Source organism: Dromiciops gliroides, chromosome 2 (genome assembly GCF_019393635.1).
Source record: "Dromiciops gliroides isolate mDroGli1 chromosome 2, mDroGli1.pri, whole genome shotgun sequence".
Taxonomy (NCBI): Eukaryota; Metazoa; Chordata; class Mammalia; order Microbiotheria; family Microbiotheriidae; genus Dromiciops; species Dromiciops gliroides.
Genome location: NC_057862.1, coordinates 147442376 through 147466971, shown reverse-complemented (window position 1 = coordinate 147466971; position 24596 = coordinate 147442376). Strand labels below are relative to the sequence as shown.

Here is a 24596-nt window from a genome sequence, read left to right as displayed (position 1 = left end):
CTTCACAGTTACACAACGGATGCTTGTCTCCCATTGTTGCCTCTGGAGTGAGATCCCAGGATCCGTGGAATAGAATGAGAACAGCGTACATTCTCTTTTACACTACAGTCGACCTTTGGTCCTGGTGCCTAGGCATTCGAGATCGTGGAATCTGAGACTCGGCGATAGGAGTAGAGAAAAGCTAGGTTTAATCCAGGGTGGAAACTACAAGTCCCAGAATACACCACTCTACCCAACGTCTCCGGAAGGGCCTTGCGCTTCCCCGCACGCCGCGCGCCTGATGGGAACCTCCTCCTCACCCCACCACCCTCACTCCCCGCATCGCTGCTGAAATGAAGTAAAGCATCTTGGGATCTGTAGTCTCCTGAAGAACTGCTCCCTATGTCCTTCGCGCGCCCGAACCTCCATTCTCCCCTCCCCACGACCCTTAGGCTCCCTCGCTTCACCGCCTTGGGACCAGGAAATTGAAATATCTCGTCTGGGTTGGTGGGAAGACGGTGGCTCGGGTGGGACTGCCGCCAGGGATGGCGGAGCGGGAGGATGGAGCAAGTGTCTGGGCTGCTTTCCTGGGCGCTGAGCAGAGTTCTGTGGCTCTCGGGCCGCTCTGAGCGGAGAGCTGCCCGGCAGCCCCGGATCATGGAAGAGAAAGCGCTTGAGGTTTACGGTAACTTTCCTTCCCCGGGGCTGCGCTTGGCGGGGTTGGTCACTTCGGGGCGGTGGGCTGGGGCCCGGGTCTTCCAGCCCAGGAGGTGGGGGTGGGGGCAGGGAAATCCATTCCCCCTGCTCAGTGTCCGGGGCAGTGTGCATGCTTAGGGGAGCAGGATGTGTCCCTAAGGCGCACCACCGCGCAGACCCGAGCCTCAGCTCCAGATACTACTTAATCCACCATTCCCTTTTCCAGTCTGCAGACGTGCACTCTGTTGAAATCGAATAGAGTGTCCCAGCGACACTTTATTGGAAGAATCAACAGCCGAGAGGGGTCTCCTTTATCTATGGTGAAGTGACTGCTTGCATTCAGTTGAACTCAAACCACTTTTAAGCTCCTACTATGGCAATGAATTGTCAGGTAGTCAGTAAGCATTTATTAAGAGCCAGCTTACCAGGCACTGTGCTGAGTGCCAAGGAAACAAGAAAAGCAGAAGATTCTCTGCCCTCTAGGAAGGAGCTCACTTTGCAATAGGGGAGACAATGTGCAAAACGAGATATACAGACAGGATGAATTGGAGATCATCAGCAGAGGCTCTAGCTTTAAGGGGGATCTGGAAACGCTTCTACTGGAAGGTTCGGTTTTAGCTGAGACCTGAAGGAAGCCATGAGGTAGAGATAAGGAGGGAGAGAATTTGAGGCATGAGGAAGAGCTAGTGAACATGCAAGGAGTCTAGAGGTGGGGGTTGTTGAGAGACAGAAAGGAGGCCAGTGTCTCTGGATCTGATTAGGTGGGGAGCAGTAAAGTGTAAGAAGCCTGGAAAGGTAGGAGGAGCCAGGTTGTGAGAGGCATTGAATGCCAAATGGAAGATTTTATTTTGATCTTAGGGATCAAATGATGATAAGGAGCCCCTGGAATGGGTTGAATGGGGAGGGGAGGCTTGTGACATGGTCAGATGCCCTTGGGGTTGGGGATACAAAGACAGAAATGATAGATAAACAGTCTTTGCCATCAACAAGCTAGATTCTGCAGGGGAGTGCAATATGTAAGTAGATTATTAATACTTTGAGCAAGTAACAAGCGGTTGGAGGGAGATAGTGATAAGGAAAAGCTAGGAAGTGGCCCCTGAGATGAATCTTGAAGGAAGTTAAGGTTTCTAAAAGGTGGAGGTGAGCATTCCATTCCAGGGATACACAACAGACTGTTCAGATGTTGTGGAGGCATGAGATAGATTGCCAGATCCTAGGAGCAGTAAGTAGGCCATTTTGGCAGAAACATGGAGAGAATAAAGACATGAATCCAGAAATGTAGCTAGTCTTAAATATCAAGCTAAAGAGTTGGTGCTTTATGCTGGAAACAATAGTGAGCCATTTAAACTTTTTGAGTAGGGGGGGCAACCTAGTCAATTGGGGTACAGTGGGCAGTCGAAAGAGCACTGGATTTGGAGTTATATGACCTGCGTTTAAATCCTGGTCCTGCCTTTTAGTAATTGTTCTTTACCTCTCTGGGCTTCCATTTCTTTTTCTTTCTTTCTTTTTTTTTGTAGGGCAATGAGGGTTAAGTGATTTGCCCAGGGTCACACAGCTAGAAAGTGTCCAATGTCTGAGGCCAGATTTGAACTCAGGTCCTCCTGAATCTAGGGCTGGTGTTCTATCCACTGTGCCACCTAGCTGGCCCCCAGTTGCTTATTTTCTAGATTCTTTAGGTTTTACCCTGAAAGTTGTTAGGATTAAATTGAACTTGGGGCAGCTAGGTGGCACCGGCCCTGGATTCAGGATGACCTGAGTTCAACTTTGACCTCAGACACTTGACACTTACTAGCTGTGTGACCCTGGGCAAGTCACTTAACCCCAATTGCCTCACCAAAAATAAAAAATTAAATTAAAAAAATTAAAAAAAAAAGAGAGATAGCAGTATCACAGAAACCAAGGGAAAAGAGAGAGCATCCAGGAAGAGGTGATGGTCAATCATTCAAAGAGGGGGGGAACTAGTGATAAAGAAGATTCAGAGAATATAATGGAGGTCCTTCAAGAATAATGCAGCAGTAACCTCCCAGTCAAGCTTAGTTTCCCAGGCAGTGTCCCAGGCAACTCTTTAAGGTGAACTGTTGAACTCTTGGCAAAAGGGGTTTAGACATAGGGAGTTCCCTACAGTAATGAAATTCCAGGTCCAGACAAAACAAAATTGTATCAGATCCAGATGTGTTGTATGCCATGTTCCCTCAGCATTTGGCAGCAAGTGACTAGGAATGAGAAGGCAGACAGAATGGGAGAGTGTTAAACCAGGGGGTGAGTATTGGTAAGGTGGCATTTTTGTTTAAGTGAATAACTCACAGTATCCGGCTGATTTGGTCAATCATAGGATCAAAACTGGGATGGGAGGAAACTGAGGCTAAAACAGGGTTGTTGGGAAACAACAGAGAGCAAAGGAGAGGGCCTGGAGGACCAAGACTGCATTTAGGAGCGGTCAGGCTCCCTCCTGTAAAGGATCTCACAGTCTAATGGAGATGACATACAAACAACTAAATAGAGCATGGGGCCTGGAGTCAGGAAAACCTGAGTTCAAACAAACTTCTGTTTGTTTCAGTCTCCCCATCTGTAAAATGGGGGTAATAATAGCACCTGCCTCCCAGGATTGTTTTGAAGATCAAATGGGATAATAATTGTAAAGCACTTAGCACAGTGCATAGAACATGGTAAGCACTATGTAAATGTTAGTTACTGTTAACTATGTACAAACAAGATAGGCAGGATAGATTGTTGGTAGTCCCAGGAAAGTCACCTTCTTGGAGCAGGCGGAACTTGACATTGGAGCTAAGTAGGAGATGATGTGGTCAGAGCTGTGCTTTAAGATCAGTTTGACAACTGAGTAGAAATGGATTGGAACATCAAGAGACTTGGGGCAGGAAGACCAACCAGCAGAGCCTATGGCCTAGGAGTGAGGTGATGAGGACCTGCATGAGTGTGGTGTCAGTGTCAGAAGGGAAAAGGGGGCATATATAATAGATACTCCAAGGGTAGAAGTGACAGGACTTGGGGGCAGCTAGGTGGCACAGTGGATAAAGCACCGGATTCAAGAGTACCTGAGTTCAAATCCGGCCACAGACACTTGACACTTACTAGCTGTGTGACCCTGGGCAAGTCACATAACCCCCATTGCCCTGCAAAAAAATAAAAATAAAAATGACAGGACTTGGCAACAGATTGGATATAGGTGGGGTGGGGGGGTGAGAGAGAGTAAGAAATTGAGATTACAAGGTCACAAGCTGGTTACTAGGGATATGGTGGTATCCTCAACCAGAATAGGTAAGTTAGGAGCACGGGAGGGTTTTGAGGGGAAAGATAGTGAGCCCAGTTTTGGACATGTTGCGTTTAAGAGTCATTTGGAAATGCAAATCCGTAGGAGAGAAGTTTGAGCTGGATAAATAGTAGATCTGAGAATCATTAGCATAAAAATGATCATTGAATCCATGGGAGCTACTGACACCACCAAGCAAAATAACAAGGAAAAAAAAAAGGGAAGGCACAGGACAAAGCCTGGGGAGAGGGAGCACCATAGTGGGCATGATGTGGATAAAAGATGTAGCAAAAGAGACTTAGAAGGAATGGTCAGGTCAGATAGATGGGAGGAGAACCAGGGTAGAGCAGGGTGCTAAAAACGAAGAGAGTATCAAGGAAAAAAGGGTGATCAACAGTCTGAAGTTGTGATTGGACAGAAGTCTTTCAGAGTTAGGCATCACAGGGGTGGAATAATTATAAGTAATGGTTTGACCTTGCCTCTCTGTAGCTGAGGTATAGAGAAAATAGAAGTCTTGCGAGTTTAGGAGGCTGATGAACTGGGGTGCCAAGGTATTTGAGGAGACATCAGGGTGTCTGTTGTAAGGGTAGCCATGTGGGCGAGCAAGCCATTGTGAGCCAGATACTGGCTTTTAGTTCAAGTATAGGGTTTTACATTAATCTCTATTAAATTTCACATTGTTACTTTTGGCCAAAACTAGCCTGTCAAGATATTTTAGAATCCTAACTTGTATTAGCTGTCCTTCCCAGCTTCACATACTCAAATTGGATAAGTATGCCATCTAATCCTTCATTCAAAGGGACAGCAAGCCTTTAATGACCTTTCTTTGGATTTACTTTTTCAGTTCATTTTAAATGCTCTTAGTAAGTCTCGTCTTCTCACAGCTCTCCAGAGGACTTGTCCACAAAGACAGCTTTAGATACTTGCTAAAATCGAAGTATACTCTGTCCAAACTGGCATTCCTCTGCTTTACCGATCTGGTAACTGTTAGAAAAGGAAATGAGGTTGGTTGCCATTTCCTTTTCCAACTCTTCACAAACAATCCTTCTAATAATACATTCTAGAATCTGGCCAGGAAGCAAAGTCATGCTCACTGCTCTATGGTTTGCATATTTCATTCTCTTCCCTTTTTAAAAAATTAGGACTACATTTGCCCTTTTCCAGGCCTTGGGCAGTTATGGAACTCCACCTTCTCTCAGTCACTATTATCATCTTGTTTACCCTGAACTTTCCTCTTTTTTTTTTAATCTCCTTAAAATTCCCCCAAAGGCCTTTTTTTTTTTGGGGGGGGGGATGCATCCTTAGCTTTTAAGAAATATTTTATTGATTCTCTTCATGTCACTTCCAAATGACTCTTCCCTATCATTTTTTGTCATAACAAATCATTATATTTAAGGAAAAGGAGTCTACACATTGGCCATGTCTGACCCAGCTATGCTTCATTCCGTGATTATAGTCTGCCATCTGTCTGCTAAGAGGAAAAAGGTGGTAGAACAGTCATTCTTTGGAATCAAGCTTAAGCTTGCTCATTGCATTGAGCAGAGTTCTCATATCTTTCAGTAATATGTTCTTCCACCCTGTTTTCTTAGTTCTGCTTACTTTAGTCATCATTTCTTCATACAGGGCTTCCCAGATTTCTCTGAATTCTCCATATTCATTGTTTCTTCTGGTGCAATAATACTCTACTCCATTAATATACCACAGTTTGTGTAGCTATTGGACAGTTGACGGGCATCCACCTTTTCTCTATTTCTTCACCACCGTAGCAGATTCTGAACATTAGTCCTCCTGACACTTCTTGCACTATTTTCGTCACACTGTTGTACTTATCCTCCATTACCTGTCCTTTTACTGTCCTATGCTTATTTTTTAAGGTCCGAATTAGTTGTTGAGTTCCTTATGCATTTACATTGGTCTCCTTAGACATCTCTCCCTTTTCAAGTTACTTCTGTTTGCATCTTTAGAATTTTATTCTTGAGGGATTGATTGCTGTGGCATTTTAGGCTGGTGGTCTTAGCCATCTTTTCCTCTAAGTCCTTTGAAATCTTCTTTGCCAAAATGTAGTGTACTTGTCAAACAATATACTTGGCTTTCCTCCCATTTGGGGCAGCTAGGTAGCGCAGTGGAATAGAGTGCTGGGCCTGGAGTCAGGAAGCCTCATGTTCGTGAGTTGAAATCCGGCCTTAGACACTTACTAGCTGAGTGACTCTGGGTAAGTCAGTTAACCCTGTTTGCCCCAGTATCCTGATCTGTAAAATGAGCTGGAGAAGGAAATGGCAAACTACTCCAGTATGTTTGCCAAGAAAACTCCAAATGGGGTTACAAAGAGTAAGACATGACTGAAATGACTGAACAATTCCTCCCCTCTATAATTAATTCTATCAAAGGTGGTAATTTTCCTATTATTTATGTTTCAGCGATCAGTTTCTCCTTATTTCTCAGACTGGGTTCCAAAATAGTTCCCCTTATAGTACTTCCCCTTCTTTCTGAAGAGTGAAATTATCAGTAAAACAAGTAAAGAATGTATATTAAATGCTATAAGATTCTTAAGTTGTAGAACAGGGGCTGACTCACATTCATAAAAGAAACTCCTCATCAGGAGCTCCCTAAATCAGTGAACTCAGAGGCCCAGTCCGTCTCCCTCTCCCTATACTACTTTTGACAGAGGATGAGTTCCGGCAGATGTTTAAATCACTACTCTATCACCTATCCATGTTTGGTTTGTGATCTGTTTCCTGAATCCCTTCTCTCTTTCCTTTCTGGGTCAAGGTGGAATGTTTTCATAATGCTACTCCTCTCCCTTCATTGATTCTAGCCCAAATCCTTTCTACCATGTTCCTGGATTTCTTCACATGAGCATACTTCATGTACAGTTCTTCCCCTCCACTTATTTCTATATTTTTTTCTTTTCAATAATGTAAACTGTTCCATAGCCATATTCTGCCAAGTCTCAATGAGGTGGAATTTGCCTCCTCACATTAGGAACTTTAGTTCATCTTGTAGGCCATAAACTTGGTTCATTTGTGTAAAACGAAAGATGTAAAATGAAATAGATGCCCTCTGAGAAAGTCCCTTCCTGCTCTAAATCTGTGATCCTATGGGTTCTAGACCTGAATATGAAATCTTAATTTTTTTTCATCAGCTAAAAGTGATCTTTCCTTTAAATCTGAACCATCTAGTCATTCTTAGCATTGCCTCTTGGGCAGCTAGGTGGCACAGTGGATAGAATGCTGTTCCTGGAGTCAGGAAGACTTCTCTTGCTTCATGAGTTCAAATCTGGCCTCAGATCCTTACTAGCCATGTGACCTTGCTCAAGTCAGCTAACCCTGTCTGCTTCAGTTTCCTCATCTGTAAAATGAGCTGGAGAAGGAAGTGGCAAATCACTCCAAGATCTTTGCCAAGAAAACCCCAAAGAAGGTCACCAATGACTGAAACAACTCGGCAATAACAACACTTCCTCTTACCTGTGTATCTTTTCATTTTCAACCTAAAGATGAAAGACTTTCCAAAATTTAAGATCCGAAAAAACTGGACATGATTTATCAGTTCAAGAAAACAATGATAAGGGGCAGCTAGGTGGCTCAGTGGATAAAGCACTGGCTTCAGGAGGACCTGAATTCACATCCAGCCTCAGACACTTGACACTTACTAGCTGTGTGACCTTGGGCAAGTCACTTAACCCCAATTGCCTCACCCCCCCCCCCATCTAGTACAAGAAAATAATGTTACTTTTTTTTTTTTTTTTGGTGAGGCAATTGGGGTTAAGTGACTTGCCCGGGGTCACACAACTAGTAAGTATTAAGTGTCTGAGGTTGGATTTGAACTCATGTCCTCCTGACTCCACGGCTGGTGCTCTATCCACTGTCCACCTAGCTGCCCTGAAAACAATGTTACTTTAAAAAAGCTAGCAAAAAGAATTCTTTTCAAAAGAAATTAGCAATGAAAATGCGTGCCAGAAACCTGGTTAGTTATTATATTGGTTGCTTAGGAGAAGAGGGAAGAAGACACTGCAGGGATTAAAAAACTGTTATTTGGCTTAAAGTATTTCTGTCAGTATGTGATGTACCTTTTCTACTACATTTTTCAGATCTAATTCGAACCATCCGGGACCCAGAAAAGCCCAACACTTTAGAAGAACTGGAAGTGGTAACAGAAAGTTGTGTGGAAGTTAAGGAGATACATGAAGAAGATTATCTGGTTATTATCAGGTTCACACCCACAGTACCTCATTGCTCTCTGGCCACTCTTATTGGTAAGCTTATAGTCCTTTAAAGCACCAGAACAACCTTGCCAGCACCTCCCTGCCCCTGGGCTCAGGGTACCTAGTGTCATATAAATGGAAATGAATCTTCTATTCTTCTTGGTTCTGAATGTTGGAGTGGAGACAAAAGTGACTTTTTCTCTAGTAGAGTCCACTACTGTTGCTACCACTGTTCCCTTCTTATTATCTCTCACTGTGGTTTACATGTAGACTCTTATCAGTGAAGAGTTACATTTCATAAAGCATTTGTGGACAGAAATAAGTAGGAAAATTGTGTTATTGTGTTGTATTTTCCACCTACAAGGCTATATTTCATTGTTTAAGATTAGTTACTAATGGTATTGTTTTTGTTTTGTTTTGTTTTGTTTTAAGTGGGGCAATTGGGGTTAAGTGACTTGCCCAGAGTCACACAGCTAGTAAGTGTTAAGTGTCTGAGGCCGGATTTGAACTCAGGTACTCCTGACTCCAGGACCAGTGCTCTATCCACTGCGCCACCTAGCTGCCCCTACTAATGGTATTGTATAGCAAGTTTTATGGATATATGCCATCTCTTCTGAGCTGTTTACACTCTGTGAAGAATGCATATTCAATAATGTTTCAAATGGACCCTTTTTTGTTGTTCATCATGACAGAATTGTCATTCATAATTTTAGTTTTCTAAATTTAGCTTCCAGAAGGAGTTCATCTGTTTTTCAAATAACTGCCCCTTAGGGGCAGCTAAGGTGACAGAGTGGATAAAGCACTTTCCCTGGATTCAGGAGGGCCTGAGTTCAAATTCAGTCTCAGGCACTTGACACTTACTAGTTGTGTGACCCTGGGCAAGTCACTTAACCCTCATTGCCCTGAAAACAACAACAACAACAACAACAACAACAACAAACAAACAAACAAACAAGAATAGTACAAATAACTGCCCCTATACTTTAGGTATCCTGTTAACTATTTCCCGAGTGATATGATCCAAACTATAAGGAATATACTTTTCCCAAAATCCAGGTGGTAGCTGTTTGCTTGAGCTGCCACAGATATAACCATAGATTTCTTTTTCTCTTCTTTTCTTTTCTTTTCTTTTCTTTTCTTTTCTTTTCTTTTCTTTTCTTTTCTTTTCTTTTCTTTTCTTTTCTTTTCTTTTCTTTTCTTTTCTTTTCTTTTCTTTTCTTTTTATTTTGGTGAGGCAATTGGGGTTAAGTGACTTGCCCAGGGTCACACAGCTAGTAAATGTCAAGTATCTGAGGCTGGATTTGAACTCAGGTCCTCCTGAATCCAGGGCCAGTGCTCTATTCACTGTGCCACCTAGCTGCCCCCATAACTATAGATTTCTATGCTTTATATGAAAAACAAATCTCTTGATTAATACAGCTAAACAAATAAATATCATAGCACATATTTTCCAAACAAACTTTTAAAGTGACCACACATAAAGACTCAATGAGGAATTTTTCTCCACTGTTTATTTAGTGGTTATTCCTAGTTATTTTCCTTTTTTATACCTGTTCCCAACTTAATAAAAACTGTTTTAGGCTCCTTTTAATCACCAATTTTACTTTGAATCAAAAGTCTCTATTGATTAGCTCTTGTCCTTTCCCTTGTGCTAAGGATACTTCAACTTAAGGAATCATCTTTGTCATAGTATAGAGGGACACTACTGATGTAGTATCAGAAACACTGGATTTGAGGTCCCAAAACCTGGGTTTGAGATCATTTCTATGCTACTTGTTAACTGATTAGGCTAGATGATTTCAGAAGTCCTTTATGGTTCTAAATCTGTGATCCCATGACCATAGATGGTGGGAAAATAGATTTCAAAAAGTTCATAGAAAGGATAGGCAGGATCCCATATAATAAATTCTACAGAGGAAGCTAGTCCAGGTGAGATGGAAAATTCTCAAGAATTAAATTCTGAAGACATAAGAGGGAAGCAATTTCATTGTGAAGGAAAAACATATTTTTAAAAGATATTGATAGATATGCACAAGGAGCCCACTAGCCAAATTATATTTTTAGGATGTACATGGGGAACAGGGATGTAAATGGATGCAAGGGCAGTTAATAAGTCCTGCAAAAATAGGCTTGGGAGGGGCAGCTAGATGGCGCAGTGGATAAAGCACCGGCACTGGATTCAGGAGTACCTGAGTTCAAATCCGGCCTCAGACACTTAACACTTAGCTGTGTGACCCTGGGCAAGTCACTTAACCCCAATTGCCTCACCAAAAAAAAAAAATAGGCTTGGGAGTGCTAAAGCGTAGGATGAGTGGAGTTCGCCAAGGAAAGATAAGGACAATAAAAAAGCGGTGTTTGTTTGTTTTTTAGACTGCTGTGTAGTTTCTTTATTTTTCCCTCAATAGTATCTTATGTTTTTTCCAATTACATGTAAAGATAGTTTTAGATACTCAGTTTTATAAGATTTTGAGTTCCAAATTTTTCTTCTTCCCTCCCTTCCTCCTCTACTCCCTCACTAAGAGAGCAAGCAATCTGATATAGGTTATATATGTGCAGTCATGTTACACAGATTTCTACATTAGTCATGTTGCGAAAGAAGAATCAGAACAGAAGGTAAAAACCATGAGAAAGAAAAAAACACACAAAAAAGTGAAAATAGTATTCTTTGATCTGCTTTCAAACTCCATAGTGGCTTTCTCTGTCTGTTGATTAGCTTCTACTTTTAAAAGGATTTCTGTACAATTTTTATCTTAAAAAATAGATATAGATATATAGATAAAGCTCCTTTTCTAATGCACCTGTGAGTTTAGAGTTTTTTAATCACAACTTTTGCACCCTGAGTTATCATCTTTTTTAACTTTTGGAACTGTGTCCTTCCTAATCATTCTTTTTAAAAAATAAATAAATAAAAGTATTTTGAGGGGCAGCTAGATGGCGCAGTGGTTAAAGCACTGGCCCTGGATTCAGGAGTACCTGAGTTCAAATCCGGCCTCTGACACTTGACACTTTACTAGCTGTGTGACCCTGGGCAAGTCACTTAACCCCCATTGCCTGCACACACAAAAAAAGTATTTTATTATTTTCCAGTTACATGTAGAAATAGTTTTCAACATTTGTTTATATAAGATTTCCAATTTTGAATTTTTCTCCTTCCCTCCCCTCCCTCCCCCCCTCCCCTAGACAGCAGGCAATCTGATATAGGTTATATATACATAATAACATGAAACATATTTCTGCATTAGTCATGTTATATGAGAAGAATCAGAGCACAAAGGAAAAACCTCAAATCAGAAAACCAACAGCACCAAAAACAGAAGAAATAGTATGGTCCAATCAGCATCCATATTCTACAGTTCCTTTTTTTTTCCCCTGGATTTGGAGAGCCTTTTCCATCATGAATCCTTTGGAACTTTCTTGTTCCATTGGATTGGTGAGAAGAATCTAGTCTATCACAGTTGATTAATACATAGTGTTGATGATACTGTGTATAATGTTCTTCTGGTTCTGTTCATCTCACTCATCATCAGTTCATGCAAGTCCTTCCAGGTTTCTTTGAACTCCTCCTCCTTACAGCACAATAAAATTCCATTACATTCATATACCACAACTTGTTCAGCCATTCCCCAACTGATGGGCAGCCCCTCAATTTCCAATTCCTTGCCACCACAGAAAGAGTAGCTATAAATATTTTTGTACATGTGGGTCCTTTTCTCTTTTTTATGATCTCTTTGGGAAAAAGACCCAAGACTGGTATTGTTGGGTCAAAGGGTATGCACAGAAAAGTGGGTTTTTTAAAAAAGCTATTTGGAGAGGGGTAGCTAGTTGGCACAGTGGATAGGGTGTTGGCCCTGTATTCAGGAGGACCTGAATTCAAATCTGGCCTCAGACACTTGACACTTACTAGCTGTGTGACCCTGGGCAAGTCACTTAACCTTTATCCCCCACCCCCCCTCTAAAAAAAAAAGCTATTTGGAAAGAGGAAAATCAAAAGCAGGGATGAGACTTTTGCTTGGAGGATAGATGGGGTAATGAAAACCAACAGTAGAAAGATGACCCAGCTGCTCATTTTTTATTTCCATTCTGGTCTTCTGCCAAAGAGAATGAACTTTGAATTGAATTAATAGAAAAAAAGTTGGTTAATAGGGAGTTAACACCCAGAATAATTACAGAAGTAATAATAGAACATTTAATTGCCTTTGATGAATTCAAGTTACCTGTCCCTGAAAGAACCAGTGGGTAGTAATAGCTGAATCATTGATAGTGATTTTTGGAAGATCATTTCAAATGGGAGAGATATAACAAGATTAGAGAAGAGAAAATAGCTTGTTTCTTCTTTTTTAATATTTTATTTATTTTGATAAGTATTTTCCAATTACATGTAAAGAATGTTAACATTCGTTTAAAAATTTTTAGTTCTCAATTCTCTCCCTCCTCACCCCTTGAGAAGGCAAGCAATATGATATTGATTATACATGTGAAGTCATGTATAAATGTTTCCATATTAGCCTTGTTGCAAAGGAACATACACACACACACACACACAAAATAAAGTTTTAAAAAGTATGCTTCCGTCCACACTCGTAGAGTTTATCAATTCTCTCTTTAGAGGTAGAGAGCATTTAAAATGGTATTTAATTTTCAAAAAAAGGAAAGAAAACAATCTGCAGTGTGTAGGCCAGTGAGCTGGACTTCAATTCCTAGGAAAATTCTAGTATGAATCATTACAGGGATGGTTAGTAAAGATCAAGAAAAAGAAACTAGGATTATAAAGACTTCGTCAAGAATAGGTCATGACACTAACGCACTGTTGGTGGACTTGTGAACTGATCTGGAGAGCAATTTGCATACCCTTTGATCTAGCAATACTACTGCTAGGTCTATATCCCAAAGACATCCAAAACTGGGGGAAAGGATCTCTTTGTACAAAAATATTTATAGCAGCTCTTTTTGTCATGGCTAAGAATTGGACATCAAAGGAATGCCCATCAATTGGGTAATGGCTAAACAAACTGTGGTATATTGATGTAATGGAATATTATTGTGCTCTAAGAAATGACAAGCAGGATGATTTCAGAAAAACCCGGAAAGACTTATATGAACTGATGTAAAGTGAGCCAGAAGAATGTTGTACACAGTAACTGTATTGTTTAAGAACTGTGCTGTTCTCAGCAATACAATGATCCAAGACAATCCCAAAGGACTAATGGTGAAGCATACTATCCACCTTCAGGGAAAGAACTGATATTGTTTGAATATAGATTGAAGCATGCTATTTTTTACTCTTTCATTTTTTTTCTTTTATTCGAGACTTGTACAAAATGACTAATATGGAAATGTTTTACATAATTGCACATGTATAATCTATATTTGATTGCTTAATGCCTCAGAGGGGAGATAGGGCTAAAGGGATAGAATTTTGAATTCAAAACTTTAAATAAAAATGTTTTAAAAAAATAGGTCTTGAAAGACTGATTATTTCCTTTTTCGATAGGGTTACTGAGCTTGTAGATGAGGGTAATGCTGGAGAAATAGTTTACAAAGCTTTTCCTAATAGATCTCATGCTATTCTTGTGGAAAAGATGGAGAGATGTGGAGGTGATCATAATATTAGATGGATTCAGAACGGGTTGAATGGCTGAATTCAGAGTGTTCAATGATTCAGTGTCAGCCTGGTAGGAGTCTTTTTTTTTTTTTAAATAAAGTATTTTATATATTTATTTTTCCCGTTACATGTAAAGATAGTTCTCAACTTTTGTTTATACAAGCTTTCCAATTTCAGATTTTTCTCCCTCCCTCCCCCCTCCCCTAGACAGCAGGTAATCTGATATAGGTTATATCTATATATCTCTATACATATACATATAGATATATACACACATATATATATATACACATACATATATAATAACATTAAACATATTTCTGCATTAGTCATGTAATAAGAGAAAAATCAGAGCAATGAGGAAAAACCTCAAAATAGAAAAACAACAGCACCAAAACCAAAAGAAACAGTATGGTTCATTCAGCATCTATACTCCATTGTTCTTTCTTTCTTTTTTTTTTTTTCCTGGATTTGGAGATCCTCTTCCATCGTGAGTTCCCTGGAATTCTTCTGTACCATTGCATTGGTGAGAAGAATATAGTCCATCACAGTAGATCAACACACAATGTTGATGATACTGTGTACAATGTTCTTCTGGTTCTGCTCATCTCACTCATCATCAACCCACACAAGACCCTAACCTGGTAGGAGTCTTAATAGAATATTTCAGATGTTCATGTTTGACCCTGTGCTGTTTAACATATTCTGTCAATCTCTTTGCTAAAGGTTTAGATGGCATGTTCATCGGATATGCAGAAAACACAAAGCTGGGAGGGTTGGCCAACACTCTGAATGACAAAATCAGTATCTTAAAAAATCCCATTGGACTAGAAAATCCAGTCTGAAATCTAGGCTGAATCTAAACCTATGAAAATAGAGAAAATGTAAATTTCATAAGGACAGTATTTTTTTTTAATGTATAAGGTATTTTATTTTTTCCGTTACATATAAAGATAGTTCTCAACTTTTGTTTATACAAGCTTTACAATTTCAGATTTTTCTCCCTCCCTCCCCCCTCCCCTAGACAGCAGGTAATCTGATATAGGTTATATCTATATATCTCTATACATATACATATAGATATATACACACATATATATACACATAATAACATTAATCCTATTTCTGCATTAATCCTGTTACAAGAGAAAAAATCAGAGCAGTGATGCAAAACCTCAAAATAGAAAAAAAAAATAACAGCACCCAAAACAAAAGAAATAATATGGTTCAATCAGCATCTATACTCCACAGTTCTTTCTTTCTTTTTTTTTCTTGGATTTGGAGATCCTCTTCTATCATGAGTTCCCTGGAACTCTTCTGTACCATTGCATTGGTGAGAAGAATATAGAAGGACAGTATTTTTTAATGGCAGTTTTTATTTCAAGGATATGAGTTGGCGGAGGCTAGTGGATTTTAAGCTTAGTCTGAGCCAGCAATGTGTGATGTGGCAGCCAGAAAGGGTAAATGATGACCATTGATTTCGGGCTGAATATAAAGAATCACGGGAAGACTTCTATGGACTGATACAGAATAAAGTAAGCAGAACCAACTGAGCAATTTTCCCCCCTTTTTTGTCTTTATTATTAGGGAGGAGATAGGAAGAGTATATTGGAAAATAGAGGCAAAATTCAAATTAAAGATAGCAAGAATAAATTTGCTTCCTTTCAAAACAAAACAAAAATCGATTCAATCTTGGGCAGCATTGAGAGAAGCATAGTTTGCAGGAATAAGGAGGAACTGGTCCCTTCCATGGTTTGCTTCTTTCTAAGGTAATTCCTCCATAATAATTATATAGATCATACATATGTATATATATATATATTTTGCTTATGTCTTTGCTTTCATCTTTCTTGCTTTCATTTTCTATCTTCCAGAAATGCTAGAAGCCTTTTTCTTATCAAGGCTAGGTGATGCTTTTAGACTTTTATTTCTTTCTTTCTCACCCTTTTAAGATGTTCTCCTAGGGCAGCTGGGTGGTACAGTAGATAAAGCACCAGCCCTGTATTCAGGAAGACCTGAATTCAAATCTGGCCTCTGACACTTGACATGTACTAGCTGTGTGACCCTGGGCAAGTCGCTTAACCCTCATTGCCCCACCAAAAAAAAAATGTTCTCCTAACTTCAGGGGTCTGTAATTTTCATTAGTGTAAGTGTCCCCTCCATCCACACAAATTACAGTCTCTCCACACCTTAACAGGATTTCTTTGGAGGTTGCTATGACTGGAAAAAAAAATCATCACCTTGTGCTTTCTTTCTGGTAATGACCCTCTTCATCCTTTAGCAAGGCTCGTCATTGGGCAGCAGACTTACAAGGTATCTCTGGGCCCTCCTCTGAGCTCTTCAGGCTTGGTGGGACTTGCTAAAGCTTGTGCTCTTAGACCCAAGGGTCAGATTCCTGGCTTGTCCTTCCCCCTTGTTTATATCTTAACTTGACCTACAATGTAGATGTTTACTTATCAACCCCAACTTGGCAGTATCCCTTAGTGATATCACTTGGCATCTGTCATATTTACAGACTACCACTGAAACTTTAAAAGAAAGCTATTGCTTAATTACTACTAAACACTTTAAATAGAACTTGAACAGAAAATTAAACAGATTTAATTACACTGGTTTTATAATTAGCTGTTCAAAATCAAGAGCCCTCTGAAGCACCCTTGCTTATTATTCTTTAGAATGTTGTTCTCCAGTTTTAAAAAAAGTTCTGTTTATTCTGAACTTAACAAATAGCAACTAAAATGAGCACTTACACATACATAGTAGAACTGAGAGTAAGGGTAGTACATGAATTTGCTCTTTATTATGTACCAACTTGCTTTTCAAAAATTATATAATAAATCAGATGTGTTATTTAAAATGTCATATTGCTTGGCTGTGGTTCCTTTGGGCTTTCCTTCTGTTCTCTTCTACGTGTTTAAAAAACATGTTTCCATAAGTCTTTTTTTTTCCTTTTTCTTTCTTTTTTGGGCAACTTTATTCCTAGCTCCCCTCTGTCTTCTCCCCATCCCTCCCTACCCCCTACCCTGACTTTGAGAAAAAGAAAAACAAAACCTTTGTAAAAAATATGCATGGTTAAGCCAAACAAATTTTCACACCAACAGTTCAAAAATGTTTGTCTTTCTGCAACTTGAGTCCATCACCTCTAGTTTCTTTAGAAAGGTTCATAGAATGAGAAGCAAAGAAGGAAGGAAAGAGAAATTTTGAGCTTTTTATTAGCTAGCAATGTTTTCCTTGTTATCTGATAGTGTTTCTGGTGTTAGTTATGTAAGTGCTTAAATATTTAAGAAGAAAGGGAGGCAATGAGATAAAAAAAAAAAACCACATAACATTTAAGTGGGTAGATATTGGTAGAATAGCTAAGACCACCAAAGGAAGTCTCTAGTATTTGTGTGCTGAGTAGGGGGGCAGGGCAATGAGGGTTAAGTGACTTGCCTAGGGTCACACAGGTAGTGTCAAGTATCTGAGGCTGGATTTGAACTCAGGTGCTCCTGAATCCAGAGCTGGTGCTTTATCCACTGAGCTGCTCCTAAGACCTCAGTTCTAATGTCAGTTCTGCAACTTACTAATTATGTGATCTTAAGCAACTCTCTTCTCTGGGCCTCACTTTTTCTCTGTAAAATTGGGAGAGGGGAGGTGGGAGTTTGAACCAGATGACCTAAAAGGTTCCTTCTAACTCCAAATGTTCCTTTGTTCCTAAGTCATGTAACCTTTCTGAATCTTAATTTTCCTTTCTATAAAATGGGAGTTAAACCATGTTTAGGCTAAAATTCTAGCTAGTCTGTCTAAAATATCTAATGAGTGGTCGCCAATAAATTTTAAGCTTTATCAAGAGTTACACTTTTAAGCATTTATTAAGGAGAATAAGAATTTGGTAAAGAGAGAGAGAAAGGCCTAGATTCATCTATCTATTAAAGGGAGAGAACATTCCTAGCTCCACTCTCCACCAGAGTCCACATGAAAAAGAGTCCTAGTCAGAGCGCCAGGCTCCCCCTTCTTCCTCCCACAAACAAACGACACTTCCTGATGCCAAAGAAAAGACTCATGGTCTGGCCCTCAGAGACCTTCACCTCTTGGCAGAGCTTTTCTACAGTAAGTCTCCAGCAGGTGGCGTCATTCTAATCCTCACAACCAGATGATCTTAGAAGGCCCTAAATGTTATGTTTTGAGTAGCCTCTGTTGTCAGTCTTCAGTTTGGAAAAGCTATTGCCTGGATATATTCTTCTGTATTGGGGTGTGACCAGGAACCTTCTATTTACCCAGTTGTGTGAGTACATATAAGGACATTGGAAAGTGGTAAATCTGAATCCTGTGCATGGCTGTGTTATCACATACATTGGATTAAACAGAAATTGACCCAAATGAGTGATCTTCATTGTAGTTCTGCAGGCCACATTATAGTTTGTGAGATAGCTGTGTGAACCACAAGTGCCTTTGGGTCCAGTTTTGCTATGACCACATAGTCTATACAAGCACTTTCCAAGTTAATAGTTTCTTCTTGTTCTCCCTACCTTTTTAGTTTCTTGATTGTGTTTTCACTCTTCCTTTTCATCAGAAATATGCAGCAGACAAGGGAAGTGAGACTAAGGAAGGGGAATAGCGAGAGCCATCAGAAACCTTCTAGGCCACTAAACCACAGCTTGGATAACGTCCCATGTAAAGCAGCCATTTGGAAGGAGATATTTCACATTCTTACACTTCTTGGGCAAAGAGCAGTGCAGTTACTTTTGTTGGTATTTTTGACCTGCCCTTCATCACTGACTATTTTTGTAAAGTCCTTGAACATGCTTCAAGGGTCTTAGTGTGGAGTAATATGGTCATTGTTGAAATCTGATGCCATGAATATTGTCTTATGGCTTGGTGGCTAATGTGCTAGATTGGAAGTCGACATTAATGCCCACCTATAATCACCCTAGTGAGTAATTCCAGAGAGGGAGCTTTTCAAGGGAGCATCTACCCTAGTTGAACTGATTTGAAATAACCAAAGATAGGGACAGCTTCATTTGGATCAGAAGATAACTTCATCACATTCTGAACAAGAAACACTACAGTTGAAATCAGGTGCTATTTATGATTAGAATATGTCATCTGAGGGTAACTAATTTGGGAAAGGGCACATACAAGAAAGAACAGTGTAAGAAGAAAGTGTAAGAATCTGAAATATCGTCTCCTTCCAAATGGCTGCTTTATATGGGACGTTATAGACACTCCTTCAGCCTAATCATGTACATCACTTTTTGTATGTGTATGTACAATGTTATTCGATGCTCCCAATTTCCAGGCATCTGACTTTTTTCTTTTCTTTCTTTCTTTCTTTCTTTCTTTCTTTTTTTTTTAGTGAGGCAATTGGGATTAAGTGACTTGCCCAGGGTCACACAGCTAGTAAGTGTTAAGTGTCTGAGGCTAGATTTGAACTCAGGTCTTCCTGAATCCAGGGCTGGTGCTCTATCCACTGTGCCACCTACCTGCCCCATGTACATCAATTTTAAAGTCATATCTTTTTGCTGAGTTGGTCTGTGCTCCTGCCTTTCTCATTTTCCCATTTCTTTTTCAGTGATTCTGGTAGTATAGCTAATGGTACTCAGACCAAACACACATTTGACTTCACGTTGCTATAAAGGTAGCAGGCCTAGAATTAGCACAATGTGAAGTTATGGTAATTTTTTTCTTCTTTAAATCCTGAAAGTTTAGCAGGTTAACAATACCGTGACACTACCACCTATTAATCACAAGGATGTATGAATTTCTCTGAGAAACAAGGCTGGGAAAGTGGAACTGGTGTTATATCACTGTGGATCCTTTGTTGGATCCATGATCTCCTCATTGTGGGGACTCTGTTCAGTGGTGTAGATTACTCCTTTCTTGTACCTTTTCATCTTGTCTCTTATTTATGGATTTTAAAAAATCCTCCATAAAGGATCTTTCCAATGCACTGGAGGCTTTTTTCTGATTCCTTTAATATTTTCGGAATACTGTGCATTGCCCACTTCTAATTCACACTCTCGTTCTCCCTACATGCCTCTCCTACTTCCTTTTCTAGCCCCAATCCCTTGATGATATTTTTGGTATGACTTCTCATGTTCCAGTCATCTTTGCTAATAGAATAAGCTAGGGGCAGCTAGATGGCAGATGGATAGAGCACCAGCCCTGAAGTCAGGAGGACCTGAGTTCAAATCTGACCTCAGACACTTGACACTTACTAGCTGTGTGACCCTGGGCAAGTCACTTAACCCCAATTGCCTCACCCCCCCCCTCAAAAAAAAGCTAATAGAATAAGCTTACATTTATATAACTCCTTAAGGTTTGCAAGGTGCTTTATCTCATGTCATTATCTCATTTGATCTTCACAGCAACTGTAGGAAATAGGGGCTATTATCACCCTATTTCACAGATTTGGAAACTGAGGTTGACAGAGTTTAAATGATTTGCCCAGGGTCATATCGCTAGTGAGTGCCTTGAGACCAGATTTGAACTCAGGTTTTCCTGACTAGAAGTTCAGCAGTATATCTACAGTGCCACTCAGATACCTAATATATGTGGACTTTTCATCCACAGTCTATATACATGTCACTGTCCCCTGCTTTAAATTTCTGCAGTCTGAAAATCTCTGCTCATGATTTGAGCCACTTAATAAAAGTTGTTTGGTTGAGTGACCTCATGTGGTTAGAAAGTATAAGGCCACATTTATTAAGTAAATGTTGGCTACTCTTTTATTTATTTATTTATTTATTTTTTAGTGAGGCGATTGGGATTAAGTGACTTGCCCAGGGTCACACAGCTAATAAGTGTTAAGTGTCTGAGGCCAGATTTGAACCCAGGTACTCCTGACTCCAGGGCCAGTGCTCTATTCACTGCGCCACCTAGCTGCCCCACTCTTTTATTTTTAAACATTTGCCCTAAGAACATCCTGTAGACAAGGCATTAATTCTGGATTTGTCCTCTGTAACCATAGAGAACTCCAGATTTGACAGATTTCTTGTGATTTTCTGGAACACATGGAAACTGTACTTGTTTGTCTCTAACTTTTATGGGGTCCTTAATTTATCAGGCAGCTTGGGATTAGTCACTACCAGTGGCACCCACACAGCATGCCTCTTTTCAGTCCACCAGGGATGGGCACCATCACATAAGGATGGTGGGACATGTGACAAGAATTGATGTCACAGAATCACCACTCGCTGCTTTGTTCAGAGCTTGACAATGTGATTCACTGAGGCCTTTCTCTCTCTTCTCAGGGCTTTGCTTACGAGTAAAACTTCAGAGATGTTTACCTTTCAAACATAAGGTAAGGAAGGATATTTTTGACCAACCATTTCTAAATGGCATTTGGGCTGCCAGGCCTTGTTTATTTCTCCATAGCAGATGAGTGATAGCTCATGTTGCCCAGTCATGTGAGTGACCTGTGAGCTGGTGGAGTTTGAACTTTTATCAGTCATTTAGTGCAATGATCGTGCATCTGATGTACCGTGACAGATGACATAAGGCAAGGGTTACATCAGTAAGGGCATTTAGATGCTTGTAACCCTTATAAAAGGACCAGAGATTCATTTCCTGTGGTCCTTTCCAATACTAATATTCTTTGGAGCTGTGGTTCTGTCTCACAGGCAAAGCCTGTATGTATATAGTCACTCTCAGTGTTCACCAAGAAGTAAATAACAGATTCAGGTTTTCTGTATGTTAGGAATCTTTTTGTTTATCATGTGCAGTCTGCCTTGTTATTTGCCAGAGGATTTCTATTAATTTAATGCATCATTCTTGATGACTGTGTGAAAGCTGGCTATTTTTTTAAATCAATAATTTCCAGAAAAGAATTGCTGTACTGAGAGTTTGAGTTTTACCCCAAAGCTGCACAGTTCTTTATTGGCATAAATAGAATTCAGATCACCAGATTCTCAGTCCATCACTTACCCTACCCAACCATGTTGGCTCTAAGTGCTTTAATGTTTGTGTTTACTTTTTTTTTTTAATGTCTAGTTGGAAATCTACATTTCTGAAGGAACCCATTCCACAGAAGAAGATAGTAAGTAGTTCTGAAACAGAACAAAAATGGACATTTTAGCCTTTTGTAATGAACACTGAATCATGTAGTTAGCCAGCAAATATTTACTGGGTAGTTATGTGCATGAAATAAAGAGGCATGTATTGGTTACTCTTTCGCTGGTGGAAAAATCTAAGGCATTTTGAGGTTGGTATTTTATCCAGAGTAACATAGAGCCTCTGTCGAAGCCTGGTCCCAGATTGAACTGAATTTTGGGTAGTTCTGTGGTAAATAGGGGCCATGTGACGGAGAGAGCTGAACTTGACATCTGAGGTCCTGGGATTAATAAGTAGGAGTTTTACCATGCACTGTGAGACCCTGGGAAAATCATTTAGTATCTCTGAGTCTCAATTTTCTCACAGGGTTATTGTGAGACTTAAATTCAATAATAACATATGTGAAAGGACTTTGTAAACTATGAAGTCTCAGTGCCAGCATGAGGTGGTTCCTTCCCCTGAATTAGAGAAACAGGGATGCCTTGTTATAACTCAGGTGTCCCTGAGTCCATTCAGGCTGGGTTTTTTAAATTATTTTTTTATAATTGACAGATCTGAAAACGGTACTGTAGTGATATGAATCCATGTGACTCAGGACCAGAATACAATGGAATATACCTTTTTTAAATAACATGGTTGGGGTAGTAAGAATAATAACCTGCATTAGTATCATTTTAAGGTTTACAAATCAATTTATCTACAATAACCTTATTAAAGAAATAGGGCAAGTTCTATCTCCATTTTGTAGGGGGGGGAAGCTAGGTTTCAAAAGATTAAGCAATTTCTCAATGGTCTATACAGCCAGTAAGGGTTGGAGCCAGTATTTGAACCTGGGTCTGCTGTCTATTGTTCTTTCCACTTAGTCCTGTCTTGAGGCTATACTATACTCATTTAGCTGGATGGGGTTACACTTTACTTTTCTTTAAAGATTCGCTTTTACCACAAATCCATGAAACCCAATCAGTGATAGGAAAATAATTAATTAAACTCCTGAAACAATGAAATCATGGGTCTGTTATAATAGCCACAGCACCTAGTCTAGTACCTGGCACATAGTAGGTGCTTAATAAATACTTATGGCGGGGACAGCTAGGTGGTGCAGTGGCTAAAGCACTGGCCCTGGATTCAGGAGGACCTGAGTTCAAATCCAGCCTCAGACACTTGATCCTGGGCAGGTCACTTAACCTTCATTGCCTCTCAAAAAAACAAACAAAAAAACCCCTTATGGATTGATTGTCTAAAACAAACAAACAAAAAAAGAAAGGGAGGGAGGGAGGGAAGAAGAGAAGGAGGGACTAATTCTACCTTGACTACCCCTATCAAGAAAGCTGTCTATAGCAATTGCATGATGTGGTAAAAACTGAAGTCAAGGGTTTAAGTTATAAATGCCCAGATAGTTAAGTTCTCTGATTCACTGGGTGTAAACAGTGTTGATTACCTCAACTTGTTGACACTATTATCTATTAACTTAATTCTTTTGTATTTTGCAGTAAATAAACAAATCAATGACAAGGAGAGAGTAGCAGCTGCAATGGAGAACCCCAACTTACGGGAAATTGTGGAACAATGCGTCATTGAGCCTGATTAGTAGCTCTTCTGAAAGTCACCAAATTGTAATCATTTGATAATTTGTTTAACTCTTTGTTAAATAGAATGCTTTTTGGTTTATTACTTGGACAATTTGTACCTCCAAGCACTTTTTTAAAAGACCATTTCCCAAACAAGACATAAGGTGACACCTATTATGTTAATGTATGTAACATTCTCAGGTTTTATCACATTTGGTGATCAGACAGAAGAATATTTTTTAGTTACTGTGGATGACACGTGTATTTTTTAGATGCCCATTCTGACACCACCCTTCTTTGGCAGATCAACTATCCCTACAGTACACAGACAAATCAGGCTTCAATCACTACTCTGTAAAAATAGAAATAAAATGCAGATGATTCTTATAATAAAACTGCCCTATTGTTTCAGTGTTTATTGAATTTCTGAATAATAGTCAGAATGTCAACACTCAGAAGATATTTGTAAAATGTTGGTTTTGCTGATTTGTTTATTTATGATCCAAAAAGTTGGTCTTAACCCTAGGGCCAGTCCCTAAAAGTAGGGGCGGTAAATGTACTTAAAAACAGATGAGTGGTCTGTGTTCTGCATTTGATCCCAGCACATTTGATATCTCAGAGAAGTGGAGGGCATCTCCAAAGTAAGCACTTTCATCATTATAGTTTTCAGATTCTTCATCTCTTATCTCCATGTCCCCTATTTCTCTTTTTTTCCCCATGTAAATATTTTATTATTTTCCAGTTACATTTAGAGATAATTTTCAACATTTGTTGTATAAGATTTCTATTTTCAAATTTTTCTCCATCCCTCCCCTCCGTTGCCCCTCCCCAAGACAGCAAGTAATCTGATATAGGTTATATATGTACAATCACATTAAACATATTTCTGCGTTAGTCATGCTGTGAAAGAAGAATCGGCGCAAAAAGGAAAAACCTCAAAAAAGAAAAACAACAACAACAAAAATAACAGAAATAATATGGTTCAATCTGCATCCAGATTTAACAGTTCTTTTTTTTTTTTTCTGGATTTGGAGAGCATTTTCCATCATGAGTCCTTTGGAACTATCTTGGACCATTGTATTGCTGACAAGAATCAAGTCTATCACAGTTGATCAACACACAGTGTTGTTGATACTGTGTACAATGTTCTCCTGGTTCTGCTCGTCTCACTCATCATCAGTTCATGCAAGTCCTTCCAGGTTTCTCTGAAATCCACCTGCTCATCATTTCTTACAGCACAATAGTATTCTA

The 24596-nt window shown here is 39.6% G+C and overlaps 1 protein-coding gene across 1 annotated transcript; it reads left to right on the top strand.

The window, feature by feature from the left end:
* Positions 1–23740, top strand: CIAO2A (cytosolic iron-sulfur assembly component 2A). The gene is made up of 5 exons (XM_043980852.1): positions 1–664; positions 8031–8195; positions 20979–21028; positions 21718–21763; positions 23268–23740. Exons 1-5 carry the CDS (start codon positions 541–543, stop codon positions 23363–23365), a joined length of 483 nt encoding a protein of 160 aa, XP_043836787.1. The 5' UTR covers positions 1–540; the 3' UTR covers positions 23366–23740.
* Positions 23741–24596: the final 856 nt, after the last annotated feature.